Consider the following 22,773-nt stretch of genomic DNA (forward strand, 5'->3'; position numbering starts at 1 on the left):
TTGCATTAAAGTATTTTAGGATCACTTTTCACTTACATTTATTATATGATTATGTTGAAAGGCAATGTCAAACTAAATTGAGAAAAAAGGGTTTGTTAACACTATAACATCACAGTAAATAAAAGATTTTTTTTAAATTGCACAACGATTGTTGGCTGCTTATCTTAACCATGCATGTTTCAGAAAGAAGACAAGTAAGACCTCTAGATGTACAGGTTTATTAAAAATATACGCATTATGTAAAATACAAAAGTTTTGAAAGTTCAACAACACATTGTAAATGACCTCGACATACGGGATAAAAATTTTAATTGAAATTACATGCACATTTAAGAAAATAATTAAATGATTAAAACAGCGGGATATATTAAAATTTATATGAACGAGATTTTTAAAAACATTTTAAATGAACAATTGTTCCAAGAAAAACTCATTAAAAAATATATGTCATGCTGATTAAAAACATTGTATACAATCTTTATGGTAATACATTTAACCACTAGCTTGAATTATTGTTGTCATTAGACTACATACATTATTTATTGCTTATATAAAAGACTGTCCAAACTCATTAAGTTTTTAAACAAGTAAAACTAACCTTTCATGACAATTGCACAATGAGTTGCTGCCTGTAGAAGGTATGGCAAGTAAACAGCTTCAAGGGTATCATAAACATTTACATATCACTAACACTGAACTCATGTATACAAAAACTACATACATAAACAGATCAAGTCATGAATATCCTCAAACAAATATTGATCTTAATAAAAAAATCAAACAAGCTTTCAATAAGATTCCATTTATCATTTAAAAAAGATATGATTTGCACAAGAAAAGTGAACTTCAATTATTCATTAATCGCAAAATGTCATGATATACAATACATTAGCTAATTCCATAACAAAACTCTTCCAAATTTTCTAAATCAAGAACACAAAATTCAATTATAATCATCTGTTTGCCAAATAAAACATGACAAGAATTCAGTGATTCGGAATAAGTCTAAATTCATAAATATTAAATCAACGTTGAAAAATTTTACAAAATCGAAAAGCCTTCATTTGCTGTTTTTGTATTTTTGATTGCATAACATTCAAAAACATCATCATAAACCTGATTCTAACATCCAATCAAATATTGTTGATTTTCTTGTTTGAAAAAAGATTTGTTCTGCAAACTGGAAATGCTCAAGTACATGTAGGAACAAATTGTCTTTCATTTACAATGATGTGAACATTTTACAAATAAAAATATTATATTTTGTTTCCCATTTCCATCTTTATGAAGAAATTGATTTAATTCTGCTGAACCTATTATCATTACTTGAATCAGCTACCCCACTACTGCTGTAAGGTAAAACCCTCTTCAAAAAAAAATTCAAACTTACAGCAAAATATTTGTAAGGTAAAAATTCAAAGTGTTTGTTAACAGTTTGTATTTAAAATGCTCATAGCAAAACACCAAAACAATGTGACCCACACACTTTGAAAATGCCTGACAGATCAGAGCGATTGCTAGACATTTCATGTACGAAAATTGTTTTTTTAAGTTCTTCTCATGATCATGTCAATCTCTGATGTAATTGAGAACTGCTGAATATTCACATAGTCTTCATTTTGAAGAATTGCTTCAGATCCCCTGGTATAGCTCGAAACTTTGGTAGAACCACTCGCTTGAACACAGACACGTCTCTGTCCAGAGCACCTATAACAAGAAATATGGTGTAAAAAATATACAATGTGAAAACTTCAACTTGGCAGTCATCATGCATGTAATGGCTATTGCCTCATCTATCACATGCAAGTGACTTGAAAATGTGATCAAACACTGCAAAGAAATGCAAACCACCCTGAGTAAACGACCTAAAGGAAATTGTCACTGAGAGTGAACATTAGAAATTGACCAATGGTAAATTGTCACTGCAAGCCAACATTACAAATAAACAAATGGGAAATAGTCACTGCAACGCTTCATGAGAAATCAACCAATTAAAATTTGCAATTTTGCATTACAAGCCATCATAGGTAATTATCAAAGGAGATATTCCCACTGCAAGCCATCATGTGAAAATGACTTATGGGATATTGTCACTGAAATCCTTCATGAGAAATCAACAATGCGGATATTTGTATTGCAAGCCATCAAGAGAAATTTATCAATTACAAGTTGAAGATCAAAGAATAAGCAAGAATTTCAGTGCTTAATAATAACACTTGAAAACGCATTATAATCAAGTTAGTGTTACTGTGTACTGTAAAACCATTAAATTTCGTGTGGTACGAATTTTCGTGGATTTCGTTGGTCCGCTGAACCACAACGATTATTTATACATTTTTAATCCGAAATCGGTCATTTCGGAATGTCAATTTCGATACTTTCTTTTGTTGTCGGTTTTCCCAGTATTTGTTTTTTTTTAATAGTTACTTCACTTCAGTAGGTTGCATTACACTATATCTTGACTAATTAAATATTTCCGAATGGAAAATGTTCTTATTTTCCACCCATTTGACATAAATTATATTTGTTTGATATTTACTAACATGTTAATTTGTTCGCCATCCAGTGCATTAATAAAAATCTAAAGTCGTGTGAGTTTTTCTTTTTTTATTCATCATCGTTAATGTACGTTTTATTCATCATGGTTAATAAATATAATATCAACCTCATTTACGTGACGTCGTCAAATGAACAGTTTGCAGATTTATCACATTTGTCAATTTGTGCCAATTAAAGCTATAAGGTTATTTTGTCTTCTTTATGTAAACAGATGCAATATTGGGCATGTTCAACGTTAATTCAATTACTGCAGTTTTGTTTTTCAGTTACAGTTACACTCTGTGATAAGAACTGAACAGTCAAAACCTTATAGCAAATATTTTCGACCAAAACAAACACTGGTTAGTCACACAAGTAATAAGACACTTAATTCTTAAAAAAAAAAAAAAAAAAAAATTTTTTTTAATTTTTTTTTTGAAATTGGGAATTTTTTTATAATTTCGGTTTGGGATCGGGTCCATTTGCTTTGGGAGTGCCTCCGTTGTCCGGAGGCACAGAAAGTGCTGAAAAACCCCTGAATTTACTTGTCGGGTATCACAAATAATGAATACATTATTGTAGAGCATCATAATTTACTTGTAGCGTATCACAAATAATAAATACATTATTGTAGAGCATCATAATTTACTTGTAGCGTATCACAAATAATGAAAACATTATTGTAGAGCATCATAATTTACTTGTAGCGTATCACAAATAATTAATACATTATTGTAGAGCATCATAATTTACTTGTAGCGTATCACAAATAATGAATACATTATTGTAGAGCATCATAATTTACTTGTAGCGCATCACAAATAATTAATACATTATTGGAGAGTATCATAATTTACTTGTAGGGTATCACAAATAATTAATACATTATTGTAGAGCATCATAATTTACTTGTAGCGTATCACAAATAATTAATACATTATTGTAGAGTATCATAATTTACTTGTAGGGTATCACAAATAATTAATACATTATTGTAGAGTATCATAATTTACTTGTAGCGTATCACAAATAATGAATACATTATTGCAGAGCATCATAATTTAATTAATACATTATTGGAGAGTATCATAATTTACTTGTAGCGTATCACAAATAATGAATACATTATTGTAGAGCATCATAATTTACTTGTAGCGTATCACAAATAATTAATACATTATTGTAGAGTATCATTATTTACTTGTAGGGTATCACAAATAATTAATACATTATTGTAGAGTATCATAATTTACTTGTAGGGTATCACAAATAATTTCTAAATTATTAAAAGAGTATCATAATTTACTTGTAGCATATCACAAATAATTAATAAATTATTGTAATTATCATAATTTACTTGTAGGGTATCACAAATAATTAATAAATTATTGTAGAGTATCATTATTTACTTGTAGAGTATCACAAATAATTACTAAATTATTGGAGAGTATTATAATTTACTTGTAGGGTATCACAAATAATTAATAAATTATTGTAGAGTATCATAATATACTTGTAGGGTATCACAAATAATTAATAAATTATTGTAGTCATAATTTACTTGTAGGGTATCACAAATAATTTATAACTTATTGTAGAGTATCATAATTTACTTGTAGAGTATCACAAATAATTAATACATTATGGTATAGTATCATCAGAGTGTAGTACAGACCTGTGATGTTGGCAAAGACAATCAGATCAAAGATAACTCCCACTACGATGAGACCAGTAGTGTAAATGTTCCACCCAGTAATGTACTGGTATACACCATAGCAAGCAGTCACAACCATCATCTGTAACAAGATTGCAGCAACACATTGGAAGCGTTATCTTATGTTCTTATACTTAACTTAGTAAACTTAGCACATGTGATATTCAAGTATAATTGCATTCACGTACAATTAAATTCAGGTACATTAATAAATTTCAAACAAATTGCGAGTCATTAAGTTAAGGGAATACAAATGTTATATTGAGTGTGTTTAAACATATAAAGATGTCTTTTGATGAATTAACGTTTGCTTGAGAGAATGACCACTATAGAAATGATAAATGATATATGTTAGGAAAAGTGTTTTGCAAGTATCTGTAGCTATAAATAGACATATGCTGCAGCCTAGCAGTCCAGTACATTGACACTTTGCACTATATGGGCCATGTTTTGGGAAAACTGGGCTAAATGCATGCGCATGTAGTATCATCCAAGATTGGCCTGTGCAGTCTGCTCAGGCTAATGAGGCAAGACACTTTCCATCTAAACTCAATTTTTATTGAGAAGAGTACATATCAACAAAAAATTCCATAAAGCGGAAAGTGTCGTCCCTGATTAGCCATTGTGGACTACACAGGCTAATCTGGGATGACACTTTAAGCACATGCATTTTGCCCAGTTTTCCCAGAACAAATAACTATATTCCCTGACCAGCCACTGTGCTGCCAATACAGCCTCCTTGTCGTTCTGTCTCAGGAAGTTGGGCACCCTCAGCACCAGAAATGCCATACCGAATGCAATGGCTCCAATACCCCTCTCTACCAGCACATGTACCGTGTCAAATGACTTCACTTGCGGAAACTGGAACACAAGAGGAGAACTAATAATTTCTTAATATATTTATGGTACTTAAGAACTAGTATTAAGTCGTGCAAAATAATAAACGACTATTCATTGCGTTATTATTTGGTATATAATTCAGTTTATACTGCACTTCTTCTAATTTGTACAGTACTGAGTACAGTCACTATTTCCCTTAAATGTCTGGCGCCATCGGAACTAGGTACAAGGCTGGCTGTGACAAACCCTATGTGCCTTATAAGTCAAAATGTAATACAATTTTTGGTAGGAACAAGAGCTGTCTCCATCAGAAGACATATGCCCCCGAAAAACGCTTTTTCGAAACCTAAACACAGATTTCGAAGACCCTTAGTTCAAGGTCAAGGGATCAAAATTTGTGTACGTATTTGTGTCCATATACACATGCATACCAAATATGAAGGTTACATCTGAAGCGACATAGACGTTATGAGCATTTTTCAAAACCTAAACGCAAAAGAGTGACGAACAGACAGACGGACAGTGCGATCACTATATGCCCTCCTTCGGGGGCATAAAAAGGATAAGTGTTTCATGAATGAGTGGATACAGGGGCATGATTTTGGAAACACTCATGGGAAGGACAATATCTTACCGCTTGAAAGGGCTCACACAAAATCTTCATCCTTTTACTGAACTGAACCATTTGGGCAAAAGACACAATGTATGAAGCAATACATGTATTGGCTATCAAAAGGAGGAAATCAGCAGAAAGGAGAAGAGAGGCCACCCCTGAATAGTTGTGCCAGACATTGTTATATCAATGTAATAGTAATTTAATATATGTTATACATGTATGTTAATAGTGTTGGTTTTTTTTTTGGTTACATTCTTAATTTTTAGGCCAAGTTCGACTCCATTCGCTATCACAAAAAGTGTATATTTTTCCCAAATGACAGAATTTAAATTCCGATTGAATGTTTATTTTTTATTGACAATATGGTTCATCTATCTATCCACTTCTATAAGTTTACCCTTAGTAAATTAAACATTGAAAACACCTATTGTTGTAAACCTAGCACTTGTTAGCAAATTTATTTAAACAATTTCCGAATTTCAGTCAAAACAACACCATTTTCTTCAATTCAAAAAGCCATAGGTCCATTCCCAAATGTGTGCGAAAATCCACTGGTACAGGGAAGAGGACAACGACAACGAGCGAGGCATGATATTGTAATGCGCATGGGGGGGGTTAGAGGGTTAGGGTAAGGGGTAGGGTTATGGTTAGGGGTTGGGTTAGGGTTAGCCTTAACCATAGCCTTAACCCTAACCCGAACCCTAACCTTAACCCCAATCCATGGTTATCTCCCCTATACCATGCCTCGCTCGTTGTCGTTGTCCTCATCCCACTGGTACATCTCAGGGTGTAATGTTAAGAGTGTGTCACTTACAGCCATTTTCAGGCACCAGGAGGGCAGGGCATAGCTGAGGACTGCAGACAGGAGCAGGAGTACAAAGTGGAGCCTGGTATGCAGGTTGGCATGACTGGCAATCTCCCCATATCCTCCCCAGTCCCTCATAAACAGTGTGTGGAACAGTGTGCCCACGGTTCCCAGCAGGGACATGTAGAACAATAGGAACAACCCCTGAAACATGGACACCAGGCAACCATCAGTTGGCACAGCTGTAAAAACATTCCAATGATTTTATATAGTTCTGTTTGATTTTGCTGTCATACTGAATGCTCACCTTTTCCTCTATTTTGACCTTGGCCTTGGTTTGATTGTGAGTCATCAGGTATCCCATTGCCATCAGGTTACACACCAACATCTGAAACACACAAACATGAAACAGTGTAAAAGCTATTTCAATGAAGGCTTTAACATGGTAGATGTAAACTTTTAATTAAAATAATAAATTTAAAAAAAATGAAACAAGAGCTGTCATCATAGGATGACATATGCCCCCTATAAACGCTTTGATAGAGGTACATGTAATAGCATTTTCGAAACCAAACGCAGATTTCGAAACCTAAACGCGGACCCTAAGTTCAAGGTCAAGGTCACAGGGGTCAAAATGTTTGTGCGTATGGAAAGGCCTTGTCCTTATAAACATGCATACCAAAAATGAAGGTTATATCTCAAGGGACATAGAAGTTATGAGCATTTTTCGAAACCTTAACACAGATTTTGAAACCTAAACGCAGACCCTAAGTTCAAGGTCAAGGTCACAGGGGTCAAAATTTTTGTGCGTATGGAAAGGCCTTGTCCATATACACATGCATACCAAATATGAAGGCTTTTTCTCAAGGGACATAGAAGTTATGAGCATTTTTCGAAACCTAAACGCAGATTTTGAAACCTAATCGCGGACCCTAACTTCAAGGTAAAGGCACAGGGGTAAAAAAAATTGTGCGAATGGAAAGGCCTTTACCATATACACATGCATACCAAATATGAAGGATATATCTCAAGGGACAAAGAAATTATGAGCATTTTTCGAAACCAAATCGCAGATTTCGAAACCTTAACACAGACCCTAAGTTCAAGGTCACAGGGTAAAAATTTTGTGCATGTGGAAAGGCCTTGTCCATATACACATGCATACCAAATATGAAGATTATATCTCAAGGGACATAGTAGTTACGAGCATTTTTCGAAACCTAAACGCAGATTTCGAAACCTAAACGCGGACCCTAAGTTCAAGGTCATGGTCACAGGGGTAAAAAAATGTGTGCATATGGAAAGGCCTTGTCCATATACATGTACACATGCATACCAAATATGAAGGTTATATCTCAAGGGACATAGCAGTTTTGAGCATTTTTCGAAACCTAAACGCAAAGTGTGACGGAAAGACGGACAGACAGACGAACAGTCCGATCACTATATGCCTCCTTTTCTTCGAAAGGGGGCATAAAAATAGATTTTTAGTTTTAAAATTAATAAACAATACCAATTTCTTGCTAATTCATATTTATTGAGTGTCAAACTGATTGGGCAGGTGTGATAGCAAAAATGTTATACCATGGAAATTGTAACTGAATTGTCACTGAGAAAAACAGCAAGCTGACAAAATTTCATAAAGATTGGATGAAAACTGCGACCTCTATTGTCTACACAAGGTTTTTCTATTATTTGACCTAGTTTTTGACCTAGTGGCCTAGTTTTTTACCCCAGATGACCCAAATACAATCCCAACCCAGATTTTATCAAGATAAACATTCTGACCAAATTTCATAAAGATTGGATGAAAACTGTGACCTCTACTGTCTACACAAGGTTTTTCTATTATTTGACCTAGTTTTTGACCTAGTGACCTAGTTTTTGACCCCAGATGACCCAAATGCAATCCCAACCCAGATTTCATCACATTCTGACCAAATTTCATAAAGATTGGATGAAAACTGTGACCTCTACTGTCTACACAAACAAATTGTTGATGGACACACACACGCACATACGGACGCCGGACATCACACGGTCACATAAGCTCACCTTGTCACTTCGTGACAGGTGAGCTAAAAATACATCCAGCAGTTGAATATACATAGGCTACCACTGGTGGATATGTCTTTAAAAGGTGTTTAACTGTTACTAAACTTTAACACCATGAATGATATTGAAAGAGGTGATTTTTGCCAAGTTTGACTTAAATTCAAGCAATTTTGTAATATTCTTATTTGAAGAATATTCGTTATTCTTACACTTAAGTCGAATAACTAATTTGGTAAATACATGCCCAGTTCAAACTATACCTGTAAAGGCCTTAGGACTTGCACTAATTTTATTTTTTGTTGAATAACTTACTGCAAGGAAGGAGAGCATGAAGCTGGACTGCACAGTGGAGTCGGTGCTGTTCCTGAGCAGGAAGTAGGTCAGGGCCCAGGTGATTACCACCAAGGCCATATAGCGTATCAGGGAGGCATGGCTCTCAGTCATCACACCGGTCACCTGTAGAAACAATTAGTATCAGGCTGATATTGAGCAGGAGAAGACAATGTAATTATTAGTGTAGATCATATTTATAATGTAATAAAACAATTTTAACTATTCTTAATGATTAAGTATGTTGGTATTAAGTATATATCATATAATTGGCTTTGAATGTAATATTCAAAATCCTTTAGATAAAAATTATTCTCATTATTGTCAGCTATTTGTTATAATGTATGACCCATAAGCCCTCTAACAATCACACAAAAGTGAGGAAATTATATGGAAAGTTTCATTACAAAATGGATTTTTATAAGGCTCCAAATGTTGCATATGTTGTTGACATCTTAAAGGGATCATTTCACGCTTTGGTAAATTGACAAAATTGAAAAAAGTTGTTTCAGATTTGTAAGTTTTCGTTTTAGTTATGATATTTGTGAGGAAACAGTAATACTGAACATTAACCATGCTCTAATATAGCCATTATATGCATCTTTTGACGATTTTAAAACCTAAAAATTATAAAAGCGTTGCAACGCGAAACGATTGAATAATTTGGAGAGTTCTGTTTTTGTCGTTAAATTTTGTGAAACTACGAAGATTAATTTTGTGAAACTACGAAGATTGCTTATATAAGGTATAAAATACGTCAAGAATGTGTACTCTGCGGAATAGCTCAGTAGGCTAAAGCGTTTTTACTTCAGGACTCTGGCAGGACTTCAGGGGTCACTGGTTCGAAACCTGCTCCGGGCAATGTTCTTTTCCTTTTTTTATTTTTTTTCTTGATTTTTTACTGGAGCTTTTATGATCCAATGTTTACATTTATCAATATAAAGCATTTAATGAATAAGTTAAAAAAATGCCAAAATCTGTGAAAAGGCCCCTTTAATACCCTGCATAGATTGTTAAAAGCAGTGATAGATATTTTCTTGCAGATGTAACAAGTAGGTCTCAACCTAGTTTAAAGTACAGTACACTCAAGTTTATACACCGCAAATTTTGCAAAGCATGTACAAATATGAAGAAACTAACGTAAATACTTCTGAACTTCATTATTTTGACGCCTGACATATTCAATCATGAGTAATTCGACTCCAGATTTGTTAAAATCTATTGAAATCCCTCCAGTGCTTTCCACAGGAGTTTTTTCAGATGCCATGGGGCTGTTAGGGGTGGGGGATTGAAGGGCTGCATCCTCCAAACGTTTTTTTTTTTACATATGTTGAGTGAAATGACGTTATTTGGTGCATTATGACTCTTTAAGAATCTTGAAGAGTCAACAGAAAAAACAGCAATAAAGTCATTGTTAACAACATTAAAAATTGTTTTTACCCTTTCCCGCATAATCCCGCCATGACCAATTTCTTAATACATCTGTTTCAACCATACATGTACTTTCTATCTATTACTGCATACTTACTACTTTTCCTGTTGCTACTCATTACCCAGTAATCCTGTATATTCCAGTTTTAAAGCAAATTCTGGTAAATATTGACAATAAAAGTGCTAAATACATGTAATTTCAAGTAACACAAACATTCGCCAGTTTTCTTAAGTATCAAATAAAGTCTGGCATTTGTTACTTTTTAAAGATGAGATGAAATAACGTCAAATCGCGGCGTTTTTTCCACCATACAACACAAAATACACCCACACTTTCCATGTGATGTTCTTCATGTCTGCATAGCTTTCACGCGCTTTTTGTTGACAAAAAAGGATAAAGCACTGTTTATTTGTCGCTAGAATTTGTTAATGTCGCAGGGATTGCAATAGTTTTTGAAAACCAGGTGTCGAATGACTGTGCATGAAATTGACAGGGGTCAAATGAAATTTTCAGGGGTCAAAATACTGAAATCTAGATATTTTTTTTATAGATACATGTATAAGTTGATTGCTCCCTGTGAAGATCAGACAATAAATTTGGCCTCTAGAATTTTAACAAGATTTTACTACAGCCATATATGGAAAAATGCCCCGCCCCTTGGCAGCCATGATGATGTTTTTCAAGCAAACGTTACCATTTTCGAACTCATCCAAGTTATCATGGAGACCAATCTTTTGACAATTTCATGAAGATTGGACAATAGTATTAACAAGGCAATTGGTGACACCGCACGACGGATGACAGACAAAAGGCAATCACAAAAGCTCACCATGAGCACATTGTGCTCAGATGAGCTAAAAAAGGGGAAGACGCTGGACGCTGGGTGAAAGTGGGAAATAGAGTGCTAAAGAGACATATTTGGGGAAAAAATAAAAACTGGTTAACTCAATGTCTATAACTCATCTACAGATGCATGTCTATAATTCATATACAGAGGCATGTTTCTGTCCTTTATGTTCTTAAACATATCAACAAGTATAAAGTCAAAGTTCTCCTCTGATAACTCTTCCTGGTACAGGTTGATGGGTAGACGATCTAGATCTGCTAGGGAAGGTGTGGCAGCTGCTGATTGTCTTCTTTCACTTTCACAAAGTTTGATGTTGATTACCTTCGAATCCTGCTGGGTTTCAACAGTTTTCCATGATTCATTCTTAAAAAATGTGTTGATGCGTTGAGTATTTTCCATGTCCGAACATTTTATTTTTTTGTGTATGAATGCCAATTGTGAGACATTTTTTTCTGTTTTCACATTTTCATCTTGGCTTTAACATGCCCCGGATGAAAATTCGACTGGTGTCCGGTACTTAATTGACGAAATTGCCTACTGGCGCAATACCGGAATCCAGTGGAATAGTCATGTTATTATTACAGTTAGTTGCCTGGATACAAATTTCCATGACGTAATTTAATAGCTATACTTAGAATGATTGGGGTTCCCATTTGTGTGTGTTCGTCGGGAGAGAGCGAGGTCGTTGTACATGGTACAAACTGGATAAGTGTCCAGGGCTTGACACTAACTTTTTTCACCTACTGAGGCCACAATTAAAATATTGTTGGTTTGCCCTTTACCGACCCTAAATTTTACAGGTGGGTAGGTAGGTAGGAAAATTATTTTATTTTATTTGAGAAATTATATTTTTAATACTCTTATAGTCTATGAATATTTAAAACTCTGTTATTAAAGCACTGTTGCAGTGAACGAAGCCCTATGAAGCTTAACAATATCTTGTTTGCTGTTTATTGCATATATTAATATCAAATGCATGCTTGTGTGTTATTACATCAAATATTTGTTCATTATAATATGTTAATTGCTCAAATGCATTTGCAATTATTTAACAGCCAGACATCTTTTATTTTTAACTTAAACCTTTCCCTTAAATTGGGCTTAATTAGCATGCAACAAGCATCGAAGGAGTCTAGAAAGACAGCCCAAAGCCTTTAATGGAAAAATTCAGACATGGCGAAAGACCGTCACATTTTACAGGCCAGACTTGCCAACCAGGAGAAACAATTTACAGGCCAGTTGAAATTTGTACATGCCTCAATTTTAAGTGTTTGACCGGTTAGTGCATAGTTTCGGCATGGCAAAGTAAATTCATAAAAGGGCAAACTGAACAATATTATAAAGCATTATTTCTTCTTGAATGCTCTGAGCTTTTATGAGTACATACGTACAGCTCAGAGGGTAAATAGCTGGGAGTTGTATTATTGCAACTAACATAAGCATGAATACTTGATTTGGGGAAATAAATTAAGGGTGTTAGTTTCAGTTTGTGGATATATCAAAGACATAGATAACACAGATTGGAAACTTCGCGCCTTATCGGACTATCTCTCGGCGGGGTCACGTGGTCGAGAAACTGATAAGAACACTTGGGATCAGCAGACGATTTATTCCATGAATAAATCGGAGTAGTCCGGAGATAGCCGGTGTATCACGATTGCGATAAGATAGCGACGCGTCAGTAGCAACGGCTACGATTATCGAGAAAAGTTATGCGAAAATGTTACGGCGCTGTAGAAAGGCGGCTGTAACTTGGTAAATAATGATCCGATTTTCATAAAATTAAGTTTCATAGAAACATGAGTAATTATGTTTTTATAAAATCTCGATTTTATTTACCTACAATAAGAATTCATAATGCCGCGATCATTGAAGCAATTGCGCTAAGAACTTCCAAATCGCGGCGAGAATGCTGTTGAATAGTTTATTTGAAAGGCTTTTGCTGATAAAATATTCTTGTATAATTTGGTATTTCAGACAGTTAAAACCTTATAAAATATTATTATTTCAAAAAGGATAGATACATGTGGACACATAGATCTAGGTCTCTGATTAAAACAACATTACAGTATAATAAATGCTATGATCGTTCGATCCAAAAACGGTTTTAGTTCGACTTATTTCAATATTGATTGTGTAGATTTTTTTCAATTGTGTGTGTGCATAATAGGGTAAAAGAGCTTAAAATTGTACCATCTTTGTACAAGGCCAAAATCCTTTAAAATGAACATTATCCTCCAGTTTAATTAATTCATACCAAGATTAACATATCACCAAGCATAAAAATCTGACTTAATCTATTTGGGATGAAAAATGAAAAAGTTTATCAAAAAGAACAAAAACACGTTTGACAGCTATCTTGTACAACAGAAGAAAAGAGCTTAAAATTGTACCAACATTGTATAAGGCCAAATCCTTTAAATTGAATATTTTCTTGTAGTTAGTTTAAATCTATACTTAGATAAACATATTGCCTAGCATAAAAATCTCACTTCAACGATATGGGATGAGAAATGGAAAAGTTTTCACAAAGAAACAAACCACTTTGGCGACAGGTGTGAAAAATTATTGAATGAAATAACAGTCTAAAATTGTACAAAATGTACAAAGGCAAAATCCTTTAAAATGACTTATTTTCGTCTACTTTTTATTAATCATACCTAGAATTTCATATCACCAAGCATAACAATCTGACTTAATCGATTTGGGATGAAAAATGAAAAAGTTTATCAATAAGAACAAAAACACGTTTGACAGCAATATTGTACAACAGAAGAAAAGAGATTAAAATTGTACCAACATTGTATAAGGCCAAATCCTTTAAATTGAATATTTTCTTGTAGTTTGTTTAAATCTATACTTAGATTAACATCTTGCCTAGCATAAAAATTTTACTTCAAATATATGGGATGAGAAATAAAATAGAAAAGTGTTTCAACAAAATACAAACCACTTGATTGAATGAAATAACAGTATAAATAGTACAAATTGTACAAAGGCAAAATCCTTTAAAATACCTCATTTTCGTCTACTTTTTATAAATCATACATAGATTAACATCTCACCTAGCATAAAAATCTTACGTTATCAATATGTGATGCTTAATGAAGAAGTTTATAGAAAAATGCTTCGGGCCTTTCAATTTTTCAAAAATTATCGAAAATGAACGAATCCAGTGTTCTCTTTCAAATTCCGATAAATTAATAATTAATTAGAATAATAACTACCAAAACCTAAAGAATTATCAAGACAGAAAATAAATACTTATTTCTAATCACACACAAAATATTCAATATGTCTTTTTTCGGAGACCGACTTTGCTCACTAAGTAAAGTTCGTAACGTTGCGCTTTCAGGCATTCATTGCTCTGCAAACTGACAACCGAGCGCTAAAAACACTAATTAACACATTAATATTGTTAATAACAATATCAAAATAATATAAACTAACCAGATCATGCTAAGAATACCCTACGACATCAAATATTAACGACTAATTACGAAGAATAATTGTTTGCTTTATAAGAAATTGGCCGACAGCAGCTGGAACAGGGAATAATCTACAGGTACACCGGCATCTCCAAAATCAATGTCACGTGACCCGCGTCCGCCGATAGATATTATCGCATATCGCTATAGCGGAGACGAGAGATTCCAATCTGTGTTATCTATGTCTTTGGATATATTAACGCTTTCAACATATACTTCAGTGTTGTCGATGTATTTAGCTAAGAGACATTAATATATTAAATAAGTTTACCTTTACATATCCATTTCACTAACATGCCATTACAGTAAACTGTTTAGTGTGGCAAACATAATAAAGCAGAATATGCACATGAATCTGATTAAATACAGATCCACTTGCATATAAATCAAATCACGTTTGTCTTTTAATTTGCATTTTCGAACGATAATCCTGTAACTGTTAGATGTATTTTTCTTTGCGAGTAGACTGCATTCCAATTTTCAAACACTTGTTCTGTGACATTCAGTTCATACATTTCCAAAAAAAAAAGAGTTTTATTTGTATCTAAAACGTATGCTCCATCAGAGAATGACACGCTCTTTTCATTAATCCATACTAATTATATGATGTCCGTCGTAAATTCGATAGTCATTTGTCCTCACTGGACATCGTTATTTCTTTTAATTGTCCGCCATCTTGTATCACGTTAACAACATGTGTACAACAAACGTAAACTCGTATATGTCCGACTACTTTCGCGAACCAATAGTTAAGTATGATGTCGTTCGGCCATTTTCACGGAACACCGCCTATCGCGATGCTGGTTATAGACGCTTGCATTACTGTCTATTCTGGGGCGTATGAAATTCCAACCATCGGAGCGACCTAGATCTGTCAGGGGCGATAATAATAGACAGGGATATAAATACGCGCACGAATAAATATTGCAGTCGGCTCTTTTATGATCGTCGAAAAGAACGAAAATAAAAAAAATACGTTTTCAGAAATCGCAATAAAATTTTTAGGGTCGGGGGGTAAAAAGTGGGTCGGTCGGTAAAGGGCAAACAAACTCAATTTTAATTTAGGCCTGACCCAAAGGACCACCAGCTTCCAGAAATTACTGGTCCTCATAGATTTTAAGTGGTCCAATAATTTCTGTTATTTTACCTCAATTTCAACTTATTTTCCGGACTATCCACTATGTATAGTGCATTTATAAACAGAAAACTACAATCTACTAAACTCTCTCTTATCCTTTTCATATTTTCACTGTACTTCAAGCATCTCTTCTTTAGTTTTAGGTTTTTTAGGCGGAGGTTCTTTTAGGTTTTTTAGGGGGAGGTTCAACCACCCCCAGCGTTTTCATTAGGATTTTTTGTGGCAGCCTTTTTAGTAGTCTCATTTATAAGACACGCAAAGAATTTAGAGATACTTTTATATGGGCTAAATTCTTTGGAACGTCTCATCGGTGAAGGACCCAAAATGTGTTGGTAACCAGAAAGATTAATTTTTCATCAATTTGCGTAAAATTGCAAAATAACATTTCCAACTCAGTAAGTTTAGTTCAGACGTCCATTTTTACCTCAAATATCATCGAATTGAAGTTAGAAAGGCATCAATTCTTCAGTTAAACTTCTGCTTAAATCGCAACAATATCACTGACCTCTTGCCATATTATGAAACAGATTTAAATATCAACCAATCAAAAGAAGGCATTACGGTGTAACGTGTACGCGTAATTTTATTTAACATGAGCTTTTAACACCGACTTTTACCTAATTAGATCTAGTATGCTCATCTTTGTCGATTTAATAAGCATATGTTCAAAACAGATATGGTACAGAATCTATTCAATCTTCTAAGTTTCAGCAACTTTTTATGCATGTCTTTTTCGCACCTCTGTCTGTGTTGTTTTATGTACCTACATTCCATGTTACATAGGACGGTATACTGTACGATCGGTATCAATATTATTTAAGTTACAGTATAATAATAAAAGATGTAATTTATTTCAGAACTTTTTTAATTGTCACTTTAGAAAAAAAAAACAATGCGTAATTAATCCAGAAAAGTATAATAACATCGGTTTACTATGTAACGCTCTGCACCACAACAGACAAACGCAAACTGTATTTTACGCAGTTTATTTTTCCACATTTAAACCAGGTGCTTTACATCGAGGCTGTGTTATCGATTTATATCTATACAGCGAGCGAATCGAGAGATATCGAAAATTTGATGTCAAGATTTTATGTTAATTTGTGTATCGAACACGGCGAAGTAGTGCGGGAGACATTTGCAGATCGCAAATCCATTTTTGATCAGACAACAGGTTTTTGTCATCCAGGCATCTAGAACAAGAAACCATCGGAGATGGGTGATGCTCCCCAAAGTTTTTTTTGTCACAATATTGCACTATATATTCAGATAAAAGGAAAAACCTTGAGGGCACAGTAGTTGTGGGAACAGGAATTTTTTTATATAAAATTTCAAAGGGCCATAACTCTGTGAAAAATCAACTGACCAGAACCCGCTGATAATATGCACATCTTCTCTTGGTAGTGAAGCTTCCCATAAAGTTTCATTGAATTCCGGTGATTAGTTGCTGAGAAATAGCCCGGGCAAGAATTGCACTATATGTACAGTTAATGGAAAATTTCAAAGGGCCATAACTCTGTGAAAAATCATCCGACCAGAACCCGCAGATAATATGCACATCTCCTCTTGGTAGTGAAGCTTCCCATAAAGTTTCATTGAATTCCGGTCATTAGTTGCTGAGAAATAGCCTGGACAAAAATTATGCACATAGGGACACATGGACGGACGAAGCGGCGACTATATGCTCCCCCCAAAATTTTTTGGGAGAGCATTAAAATGGGAATATCCGATATGTTGCTACATGTATTTTTATCCCGGTCTTGAGTGGGCCCATAAAATAATGATGATATTTTCAGTTTATTAAGAACATCTAAAGTTGTTTTATTGATGAAAACGGCTTTCCACCAGTATTTCACAATAAGCTGGACAGGATTTTTCACTGGTCCAACGGATCATTTTTCACTAGTCCAACGGATCAACCAAATTTCTAGTTTCACTGGTCCTCTAGGACCCTATTTTTTACTGACCCCGGGTCAATGGACCACCGTTAGTGTCGAGCCCTGGTGTCGACTAACCCAAAGGAAAAAAACATTTCTTTGAAGGGAAAATATTACGTTTGGGGGAAAATGATATTCTTGGAGGGGAAATTGTATTCTGAGGGGAATAAAATTCTGGTTGGGGAAAACGCCGACTATTGGCGTCACCTTCTTAGTAAAAAACACACACTTATGAAAATGTTGTCACTTGTTGACTGCAGGTACAGGTATGACTGCTTTCAAGTGTTGTCAGTCATTCAAAGCATGCGCTCTCATTGGCCAATATTGATTTTCCATTACGACGATCCGCCTTTAGAGGAGGTTTAGGTGTGTTACTGTTAAGAGATACATAACTTAATTGACAGGGGATCATAAATCGGCTCTCACAATTGTTTGCGGAGTCGATATCATTTTGATCTTAAAGTGATATTATGGCCATCTAACAGTTTATAGGTGTCTATCGCAACCGTTGTTTATTTTTGGTGTTTTCGCTTCATATACACTTATATTTGTTAATAAAGCATCAACATACTAAAACAATATCATGGAAAGAGAAAAATAATGCCAGGGTTTTCCACAGGCCATTTAATGGTTCCTCGTCGGGGCGCTTGAATTTCGAAATCAGAGTCCCCGGGGCGCTTGAAATTTTCCGATCAGTGTATATTTACAGTAAAAGAAAATGGAGAATGTCAAGAAAATCAAGATTTCTTTATCAGTGTATCAATATACCCTGTTTTAAAAGAGCACTTGGTACCTACTTTCGCATGAAATCGCCATAAACACCACATGGGGTCATAGATAATCCACTGATAGGAGATAGCATGACGCGCGTATCGATTATTCTAGCCACATTACACAGTCATTTATGCTGGCAAGGATGTATCACAGGAAACTCTCAGGTAACTTTCCAGTCGTCAAACTGTGATGTTCATCGTCCAATCGGTTACGCGAATGCTTATGAGGGCGGGGTTAACTATCGACAATTATTTTTGATTGACTTCGGGCACGAAGTGAGAGTTCATCGCAGCTTGATTAGCAAGGAGTTGTACCATTCACGTAATATAAAAACAGTAACTAGAACAGTACATTAAAGACGGTTTCGGGTATCATCATCACACCTTTTTACTGTAAACAAGTGTTACTCATGACACATAATTAATACGAGAAATTAATTGCAAGTGGTAAGCAATTACTTACTTGTAGCGAGTAAGTTGTGCAAATAACTCCCGGTAACAATTATGCGATAACAATTTAATTCCAGTACATGTTTATTTCATCATGTCCATTTATAGAACTGATTAACCTCGTTTTTCTGACATTTATTAGACACGTAATGCGCTTTAACAAATAATCGTTGAATTAACTACGCACAACTGTAAATGCTTCGTTCGATTTGTAAATTAGCATTATCAATTTGTAATCCGAAACACGCTTCCAAATTTTAATGCTAACGCGACATTAACAAATTGTAGCGTCAAATAAACAGTGCATTATCCTTTGTCTACATAAAATGCGCACGAAAAATATGCAGACATGTAGAACGTCGCATGGAAAGTGGGGATGTATTTTGTGCTGTATAAAAACATGAACATCATGTCAGGCGATTTACGTGTGTTCTGTGGAAAAAAAACCCGCCCTGATTGGACGATATTTCATCACATCTTTAAATAGTAACACATGCCAAAATTTATTTGATACTTAAGAAAATATGGCGATTTTTTTTAAAATTCTTGAGCACTTTTATTGTAAATATTTACCAGAATTTGCTTTAAAACTGGAATATACGGGATTATCGGGTAATTAGTAGCGACTGGAAAAGTAGTAAGTATGCAGTAATAGATAGAAGGTATGGTTGATACGGATATATTAAGGAATTGATCGAGACGGGATTATGCGTATCTATGCGGGAAAGGGTAAAATATAAATAAAGGGTAAAATATAAATAGTCACTTAACATTTATTTGATACAATAGAAAAACGGCAAGGTTTGTGTTAAAGAATTAATTGAGAGCTTTTATCGTCAGTATTTACCAGAAAGTGATATAAAAAATCGGAATAAACGGGATTATCGGGTAATAAATAGAAACTTGAAAAGAAGTAAGTATTCAGTAATAGAGTCGGGTTGAAACGGATGTATTGGGGACTCGTTCGAGTCGTGATTTTACTATCTATGCTGAAAAGTTTTAAAACAATTAAACAATATATTTTTAAATGAATGGGGGATTTTCTTGAAGAGTCATAGCGCACCAAATGACGTTTTTTGACGCTGTTTTTATTTGAGTTATAACGCACCACAGAACGTCAATTGACACGTTATATTTTAAAAAAATCTACGTCTGGAGGGGTGAACCACCCCTATCAACCCGGGCAGTGCCTTCCCCAGGAATTTGTTCCGGCGCCCCGGGGGTGTCCCCTCCCGACGTTGATTTTTTTTTAATTTAACGTGTCAAAAATCCCCCAGTCATTTAAAAATATTTTTTTTATTGTTTAATTGTTTTAAAACTTATCCGCACAAATAGTAAAATCCCGACTCGAACGATTCCCCAATACATCCGTTTCAACCCGACTCTATTACTGTATACTTACTATTTTTCAAGTTTCTATTTATTACCCGATAATCCCGTTTATTCCGTTTTTATCAATCTCTTTCTGGTAAATATTTACGATAAAAGCTTTCAGTTATTTCTTTAACACAAACCTTGCCATTTTTTAAGTGACTATTTATAGATTTGATGAAATATTGCCTCTGAATATGCGTCAATCCCCTGACCTGTTGTGTGCTTGTTAAAACGCTCAATACACGTCATTTGTATGCAATAGACGCGACGTTGTACATGCTGCATAATTTTCGCGCTCTTTTTAATTGAGAAAAAATTCGACACAAAAAAAATTTGCACTGCTAATTTGAAGCAAAAATATTTAACGTTGCGGTAACATTTACATTCGGAAGTGTGTTTCGGATTAAAAACGCGTTAACATCGACTTACGGTAATGGGTTTCGGATTACAAATTTAATTATTCCCATTTGAGATTTCAAAAAATATTAACCGTTGCGTTATAAATTCAACGATAATTTGTTTACACACTTTACGAGTCGAATAAATGTTTTGACGGAATTATGCATGAAATTCACGTTGTCCACGAGGATCACGGCCGGTTGCCATCATCAGTCTTCTAACTATCGATTATCGGACGAGACATTTACAAGTGTGCGTAATTAATTCAACGAAATTTTGTTAAAGCGCATTACGTGTCGAATAAATGTCAAAAAAACGAGGTGAATCAGTTCTATAAATGGACATGTTGAAATATACATGTTCTGGAATTAAATAAATTGTTATCACATAATTGTAACCGCTATAATAATTAATTGTTTACCACTTGCAATTAATTTCTCGTATTAATTATGAGTCATAGGTAACACTTGTTTACAGTAAAAAGGTGTGATGATGATGCCCGAAACCGTCTTTAATGTTGTGCACTGTACTAATTACCGGTTTTATATTACTCAAATGGTACAACTATTTGCTAATCAAGCTGCGATAAACTCTTATTTCATGCCCGACGTCAATCAAAAATAATGGTCGATAGTTAACCCCGCCCCCATAAGCATTCGCGTAACCGATTGGACGATGAACTTCACAGTTTGACGACTGGAAAGTTACCAGACACATCCTTGTCAGCATTTAAATGACCGTGTTATGTTAGAATAATCGATACGCGCCTCATGCTATTCTCTTATCAGTGGATTATCCATTGCCCCATGTGGTGTTTATGGCGATTACTTGTGAAAGTAGGTACCGAGTGCTCTTTTAAAACAGGGAATATTGATACACTGATAGGGAAACCTTGATTTTTTTGGACAATCTCCACTTTCTTTTACTGAAGAATACACTGATCGGAAAATTTCAAGCGCCCCGGGGACTCTGATTTCGAAATTCAAGCGCCCGGCAAGGGGCGCTTAAATGGCCTGGGGAAGACCCTGCCGGGGCGCATGACAAAATTCCTGTGGAAAGCACTGAATGCATATGAATATCAACTGTACTTTCGTTTAACAACTGATCATGCATGTACAATGTGAACCTAAATTTAGTTTAAATGCATTTTCGTTCATACGACACAAAGACACAATTTTGTTTTACGGATCATTTTGGCTTGGAGGACTGGGTGAGTCACGTAAGAATATCGAATATAAAATTTATTTTTATAAACAACTGGTAGCAAGAGTAGCAGATAATTGGTCAGTAACCACATTTTAACTAACTATTTTGACCTGTTAATTCTTTTCAGCTCAATTCAACAGTGAAAAATGCCCATAATATCACTTTAAGAATGCCTAGTTACAGTTCATGAAAATACACACTGATCAGAAAATTTCAAGCGCCCTGCGGACTCTGATTTTGAATTTCAAGCGCCCCGACTTGGGACCGTAAAATGGCCCGTGGAGAGCACTGCCCTCACTATTATAAAAATTGCAAAGTGTTTGATCATTGATGATTTGAAAAAATGTCTAACAACTTATCAGGCTAATGACGTTTGATTCAATACTAGGCAGCAGGTTTTCTAGACACGCATGTGTATGTTTTCGGAAAGCTAAATTCAATTTCAAAGGGCAACAGCAGCAGTACAAAAAACAAGGTTCATACCCATACACCAAACGAGTTTTCGGGAATAGCAAGGTAGAAGATACCCTCCACAAAGCTAAACAAGTGCATGCAGTCCATCCATGTCTTCCGTCCGCGAGTGATCATCAACAGAAACACGACACTGGCGATGATCTCGTACAGAAGGGGACTGGCCACATTAACGACAGTGCCTTTGGTCTCTATTAACCAATCGACTACATTTTCTAGCACCGTTTTGTTGTACATTTTCTAGATTTGCAACTTGATATTTGTAGTTTTGTTTTGATTTTGGCGGATGTTTTCGTTTTCTGTCAGAGTGACGCGCCTTTCTAGGTCAAAGAAAGCGCCGCCTAGGTACAGATGGGTAGA

The 22,773-nt window shown here is 34.8% G+C and overlaps 1 protein-coding gene across 1 annotated transcript; it reads right to left on the minus strand.

The window, feature by feature from the left end:
* Positions 1-204: 204 nt before the first annotated feature.
* Positions 205-22,753, minus strand: LOC127865601 (uncharacterized). The gene is made up of 7 exons (XM_052405465.1): positions 22,426-22,753; positions 8,881-9,024; positions 6,821-6,901; positions 6,523-6,717; positions 4,964-5,113; positions 4,214-4,334; positions 205-1,707 (listed from the first exon to the last, which is right to left on the minus strand). Exons 1-7 carry the CDS (start codon positions 22,648-22,650, stop codon positions 1,604-1,606), a joined length of 1,020 nt encoding a protein of 339 aa, XP_052261425.1. The 5' UTR covers positions 22,651-22,753; the 3' UTR covers positions 205-1,603.
* Positions 22,754-22,773: the final 20 nt, after the last annotated feature.

The sequence above is a fragment of the Dreissena polymorpha genome, chromosome 2 (genome assembly GCF_020536995.1).
Source record: "Dreissena polymorpha isolate Duluth1 chromosome 2, UMN_Dpol_1.0, whole genome shotgun sequence".
Taxonomy (NCBI): Eukaryota; Metazoa; Mollusca; class Bivalvia; order Myida; family Dreissenidae; genus Dreissena; species Dreissena polymorpha.

Excerpts from the sequence above, each read along its gene's own strand:
- LOC127865601 (XM_052405465.1), bottom strand. The coding sequence starts at position 22,650 with ATGTACAACAAAACGGTGCTAGAAAATGTAGTCGATTGGTTAATAGAG. Across the intron at positions 6,902-8,880 it reads TCATGCTCTCCTTCCTTGCA|ATGTTGGTGTGTAACCTGAT; the intron begins GTAAGTTATTCA and ends TGTGTGTTTCAG. Across the intron at positions 5,114-6,522 it reads CCTGGTGCCTGAAAATGGCT|TTTCCGCAAGTGAAGTCATT; the intron begins GTAAGTGACACA and ends CTTGTGTTCCAG.